Raw genomic sequence first — 6845 nt, 5'->3', positions numbered from 1 at the left:
ACTGGCTACATTGTTATGATGCATTATAATAGGTAAGGGCTCTGTTACTATTTTCTACTGAGTCTTAGTTTAAATGAAGTTCCTTGAAACTGAGGGCGTTTATTCTCACTTCCCTCACTCTGGACAGTTAATCATCAATTGACAGTGTTCATCTTTTCTGAATTTCTCATTATAGGGTCCCAAAATAATGATTCAACTCACATAACATAATACAAGTGAACAGAATTGAGCTCACTCAAAATGAGTCTTGTCCTCCATCTATATAACATACATTTCATGGTGTACAGGTAGTAATTAAGTTTCGCACTTCTTCAGGAAAAAAACAAACAAACAAGTATTTCCTTCTGTAATCTGGTGCTTATCTCTCAGTGAATTTATGGAAGTGTCTTTAACTGAAATCTATGTTTTACATTTTCTCCTCAAGTTTTCCCTGGGGAAAAAAAAACAAAAAAAAAATACCCTAAACTGCACTTAAGTTTCACTGATAACTGATATGTTTTCTTTTTATTTTAGCCATTTAGAGATACTTAAGGAATAAATTTAGTTTTCCATGAGAACAAATTTATATCCTCAGTTTAGAGTGAATCATTACTGTTTTTTTTATTAAAAATATAAAGTGATTTTTTTTCATTTTAAAAACAATTGAAGTATATTGTTCATACATGAATATACATAAACAGTAAGTGTGTAGTAAATGTTGTGAACTTACAAAACAAACATGCTTAATATCATACATATTGTTTCCAAATATTTTAGGGTCCTAGAGAAGAAAACTTTTTTTTGAGAGAAAAATAGAAGATGCAGGAATGGGGGAGTAAGAAAAGATCTTGTTAAGAACGTAGGAGAATATAAGAGTTGTCTCTTCAGAGATAATATAACAGAGTTGAAAAGTCTCCATCACTTACAGATGGCATGTGCTTAATAAAAATCTTATCTTTTGAATCAATGTACTAGCTAAGAATTTAGAAAAGCAGCAGAGAAGGTTGGAAGGGATTTTGAAAGATATATGCTCACCCTCTCTCCATAAATACACTCAAACTCTAAGTAAATATGTCATCCACCATGGAGTCTTCATGGCATGGTGTGAAGTTAGTTGGGTACATGGCTCTTAGTAGCCTTTTCTCCCTCTTTCTGACCTGTGTTTCTGTCCTCCAGAAGATGGGATATTGCAGGGATGGTGCCTATTAACCAATAATAATGGCATGAGCCTCCTTCTACCTGAATGCAGAAAGGGGACATATTTGTGGAGCCAAAAATTTCAGTGGAGTCTTCTTGGTTATATAGTGTTCCTCATTATAACAGAAATATCAACATTCTATCTGGACTGTTTTTCAGTGTTTTTTATACTTCCAATTACTGAAAGACATAATTCTATCTTCTCCGAGAAGATGAGTATGCATACTTATTGTTTTTTATGAAAATTCTGTTTGTTTTTTTAACTTTTTATTTTTAAAGAAGCTTTAGATTACATAAATGCTACATTAAAAATATAGGGCATTCCCATATGCTCCACCCCCTCCCCATCTCACACTTTACCACACTAACATGTTGCATTAGCGTGGTACATTTGTCACAATTGATGAGCACTTATTTAAGCATTACTACTAACCATGGAATATAGTCTAGATTATAGTTTACCCTCTGTCTCACACAATTTTATAGGTTATGACAAAATGTATAATGGCTTGTTTCCATCATTGCAATGTAATGCAGAATTCCCATATCTCCAAAATGTCCTCATATTATGCCTATTCTCCCATCTCCCTCCACACGGATCCTCTGGTGGCTGCTGCCTTTATATCCGTGATAAATTTCTTCCTTTGCTAGAATAATGCCTATAATAAAGTAATCATAAGCTTACTTATTTATAAGGAAAAGTGGACTAAGGTCAAAATTCTTGAAAAGCTTTTATTTGGAAATAGATTTCTGCTTGAAAATAATCTTTCCCTATAAAGTATTTTGTACAAGAGCTGATTACAAAAGAACAGTCTTACAAGGTAGCTGTCTGGGAATTGATACATCAAATTGCTGGGAGTGAGAAGACCAATGACACTATTTCCACTGGATAAGTGTACACAATTTTGTCTGTAAACCTTCAAAAAAAAAGATTAACAATATATTGTTGCAGTAATATCTAAAGACAATGCTTAGGAAAATTTTGACCAACTGACTGGTTTATGTGATTCTCGTTTTAATGAAGATCCTAATTCAAGTAATGTGGAATAAGGTGGGACATTTACTTGCACTGGAGAGAATTTCAGAACGAAATGACAAGGTAAGGATATTTTAATTCTCAGACTGTGGTGCAATCAAAATACAGACATTTAAAAAAATACCCCATAAATGAAATATCTTTCTCTGAAAATTGCAGTTCTGGTGTGTGTATGACTCACATCAGACTTTGAACCTGTGCATAAAAAAATTACAATTGAAAATGCATATATCAGTTTGTGCCCTTGTTTTCAGTTCTACTGGGTATATACCCAGAAGTGGAATTGTTTGGTCATACGACAAATTTATAGCTAGTTTTTTGAGAAACCATCAAACTGTCTTCCAGAATGGATGGATCCTTAAATGAATTCACAGATTTCCCAAAGAACATGAAGTGAATACAAATACATAGCCAATTATTAATATTTTCAAGAATCATCATTAGCTCAGAGAAATCATCAATTCCAAAATGCCACTCTGGTTTCCCATTTGTAGTGATGGCACAGAAATCAGTTGATGAATGAAGAATTCATCTTAGTCTACATCAGAAATAAACTTCCAGATTATATCCTTAACTATAAAAATAATTTTTAAAAGTCAATCTTACATCACTGGAAGAATGATAGAAATTATTGCTACCATCATTGTTTAAAGAATCAGGCATTGTGTTATTGATTACAACATCATTGGACTTATTATTTGGACTGTGCAATAAAAAGGTACATTAGAGATGGAATTGGATTATTGTAAATTCATCAGATGATGTCTCCAGTTCAGGATGTGACCTCTTTCAGGAACCAAGGAACAAAAATCTTGGTAGCTGGTACACAGCTTTTGTTATGAAAGCTTATTTTTTACTAAAACCATAAAGCAGAGCAGTTTCTTTGATCTGGCAGAGACTGCAGTATACCTTTATCCTTCCAACACATGCTATAATTTTATTTATATGGAACAACCTGATGAAAGAATTTACTGCTGAAAATCCAGGCAGTAGTTTCTGTGTTCAATCCTGATTCCAGGTAATAAAATGAGAACACATGTTATAAAATAATACAAAAATACAGGTATCCTTGTTATACAAAAATTAAAGAAATGTAATATTTTATTAGGCAAATAACAGATTATCTCCCAATACACGTATAAAGTCCCTAGATTATGATCTCTTAGTGCTTGACCTCTGCTAATCACGGGCACTTTTGTAAACTTGAGACAATGTATCCTTTTATAGACAGAATGTTTCTCAGGTTTTTAAAGGCCTGCTTTATGTCCTTGTTTCTTAGGCTGTAGATAAAGGGGTTCAGCATGGGAGTGACCACCATGTACATCACTGAGGCTATTGCAATTGCCCTTGAATTTTGGGTAGCAGCAGAGCTAAGATATACTCCAAGACTTGTACCATAAAAGAAGATTACTACTGAAAGGTGAGACCCACAAGTAGAAAATGCTTTACATTTACCTCCAGCTGTTGAAATTCTCAAAATGGAGGATATAATCTTATAGTAAGAGAAAAAGATCCCAATGAGTGGTATAACACCCAGAAGTCCAGCTCCAAAATTCATCACAAGGTCATTGAGGAAGTTGTCAGAACAAGCATGCCTGACTACCTGACTAAGTTCACAGAAAAAGTGGGGGATTTCCAACTCTCTACAAAAAGACAATCGCAAAACCATTAAATCATGCAAAAGGGAAGTCAAAACACCCAACAACCAGCATGCCAGTAGCAGGAGGACACAGACCTGGGGGTTCATGATGACCGTGTAGTGCAGGGGGTGACAGATGGCCACAAAGTGGTCATAGGCCATCACAGCTAAGAAGAAGTTATCTACTAGTCCAAAAAGCATGAATAAATACATCTGGCTGAGACAGTTTTCATAAGTTATGGTTTTGCTCTCTGTCTGGATGTTCAGCAGCATCTTTGGTATTGTGGTGGAGGTAAAACAGATATCTGTAAAAGACAAGTTGGAGAGGAAGAAGTAGATGGGTGTGTGGAGGTGGGAGTCAGAGATGATGGCCAGGATGATGAGCAGGTTTCCAATTAAGGTGACCAGGTACATGGACAGAAACAGCCCAAAGAGGAGGGACTGCACGTCTGTATCTTCGGAGAACCCCAGGAGGATAAATTCTAAAATATAAGTTTGGTTTTCTGTTTCCATGTAGATGATTATTTTCCTGGAAGAGATATCAAAGACATGCAATTTTAGCCATAAGTAATGATCAGAAAAATATAATAAATGGTATGGTTTTATTATAAATACATTAATATTTTTATGGGTTTTATATATATATATATATATATATAAATTGTAGCAAATATATATATATATATACCATTATCTGAAAATATCAAGAAAAACATACATTCTTACTTCTCCTTGATGACTTTGTTGAATAGATATTCTTATCCATAATAGAAAATACTTTTCCAATTGCAATTATCAATTCTCTCAGATTTTATTTTAAACAACAAACATTATGACCAGTGTTTTGTACCATGTAACAAAATAGTAAAGTAAAACAAAGTTGTAGCAACCTTATTACCTGGTTGCAACACTTAGTATAAAAACACAGTAAGTAAAGAGAATCTTATTGATGAAATAGACAAATGAACCCACACAAATGGATCCATTGATGATTTACAGAGCAAAAGGGCAATTTGATTTAGAAAGTATGGTTTTATCAAGAAGTGGTGGTGAAACAATAGGATACATTCATGGCAATCAAAAAGGAATTGAGGCATTGATTGTATTCATTTCACTAAAATTAAATGAAGATGAATCATACCACCTTAAAGTAAAATGCATTTAAAAAGTGCTACACTAAAACCAAAAGAAAATCTAGGGTCCCGCAGTATATAGTATTGAATTTTTTGATATAGCAATGAAAGCATAATCCATGAGAGATTAAAATTTGTGTTAGTTTTTATTCAAATGTAAATTTTCTTCTCAGTAAAAGACAATGATGAGAATTTGTGAATAAAATTTACAGTTTTGGAAAAAATATTTACAACACATAAGTGATAAATGATTTGCATACAAATATAAAAATTACTGTTAACATCACATAATAAGAAAGCAAACGCTGAATTAAAAAATGGGCAAAAAAACTGAACAAAATCCTATCATAAGAAGATATACATTTCCCAAACAAGCATACAAAAAAGAAATTCAACCTCTCTGGCACCTAGGTATTATTACCAAGTGCCAGCTAGCAATGCAACTGGAAAAAGATCTTGACCAAAAGGGGGAAATATTAAATACGGATGGGTTTTATGACTCAGATATTTCAAAGTGAGTGTGGAGGTCATTCCAGAGGTTATACTTATGAACCTCTCAGCAATATCTGAGGGCTACAGTAAACAGTACCTCAAATAGCGGTCTCCTGATGGTTCTGGAGACATCTAGACTCTATAAGCAGTGCAGGGAATCTCCAGAATTTGACACACTTCAGTGGATCTTACTTTGGAATTTATGCTCTCCATTGTAAAAGAGACTCATTTATAGATCGCCAACATGTGGTATTTCTGTACATTTTATTTATATAGGAGCTATTTGTTGGCACTACACTTGTTAAATATGTGTCCCAGAGCTTTAAATCTTTGATCTGTTTATGTGCCAGTTGACTTGTGAATCTAAACAGAGTTTCAATACCTACTCTACATTTCATTGGACCTACCCAGGACAAATAACAAGGAGATGATAATGGACAACATCCGCCCCAAGGAACAAAGAGTGTCTGCAACTGCAAGCATGATAATCTAAGACCCCTCTAAGAGGATCTAAGCCCTCTCTTAATTAGAAACAGAATGGGCAGCCCCATCACAAAATCCTCAAGACTGGAGAATGAACAGTGGACTAAAGTAGACTTATTATTGTTTAAGCAATGGAAAAATGTTTATCATTGAGTCAAAGTCCATGGCCACCAGAGCTTCTGAGAGGGAGAGGGAAGAATAGGTGTAACATTGGGGCACGTTCAGGACATTGAGATTGTTCTGCATGACATTGCAATGATGGACATAGGCCATTAAAGTTTTGTCATTACCTAAAATTGTGCAGGACAGACTGTTAATTATAAGGTAAACTATAGACCACGGTTAGTAGCACTGCTTTAACATTTGTTCATCATTTGTAGCAAATGTACCATACTAAAAAAAAATGTTGTTACTATGGGAAAGAATGGGAGGGCAAAAGGGAGGGGCATATGGGACTCCCTTATATGTTATGTATCATTTATGTAATTGAAACTTACTTTAAAATTAAAAAAATAAATGAATAAATAAATAAATTAAAATCCTTAAAAAGTTAAACATCATTTGTCGTTAGGAAATTGCAAGACTAAAACTACAGTGACATATGCCCACGTGCTTATTAGAAGAGATAAAAACCTAAAACCTAAGAATACCAATTGCTGTTGAGTAAGTGGGGCAATAAATCTCTCATTCATTGCTAGTGAGAACACAAAATAGTTCTTCCAGAAGATAGTTTAGCAGTTACTTGTTAAAATAAACATTGTCTTACCATGCAATCCAGCAAGTGTACATTTAGATGTTTATGTGGGTGATATGAAAACTGGAGTCCACACAAAATCCCACACATGAATGTTTACAGCAGCTATACTTGTAATCTCCACATCTGAAA

The 6845-nt window shown here is 34.1% G+C and overlaps 1 protein-coding gene across 1 annotated transcript; it reads right to left on the bottom strand.

The window, feature by feature from the left end:
* Positions 1–3395: 3395 nt before the first annotated feature.
* Positions 3396–4364, bottom strand: LOC131276800 (olfactory receptor 7A10-like). Its single transcript, XM_058290369.2, has one exon. The coding sequence runs from the start codon at positions 4362–4364 to the stop codon at positions 3396–3398; it is 969 nt and encodes a 322-aa protein (XP_058146352.2).
* Between the last annotated feature and the right edge of the window lie 2481 nt (positions 4365–6845).

The sequence above is a fragment of the Dasypus novemcinctus genome, chromosome 30 (genome assembly GCF_030445035.2).
Source record: "Dasypus novemcinctus isolate mDasNov1 chromosome 30, mDasNov1.1.hap2, whole genome shotgun sequence".
NCBI lineage: Eukaryota > Metazoa > Chordata > Mammalia > Cingulata > Dasypodidae > Dasypus > Dasypus novemcinctus.
This window is presented reverse-complemented; position numbering and strand designations above follow the sequence as displayed.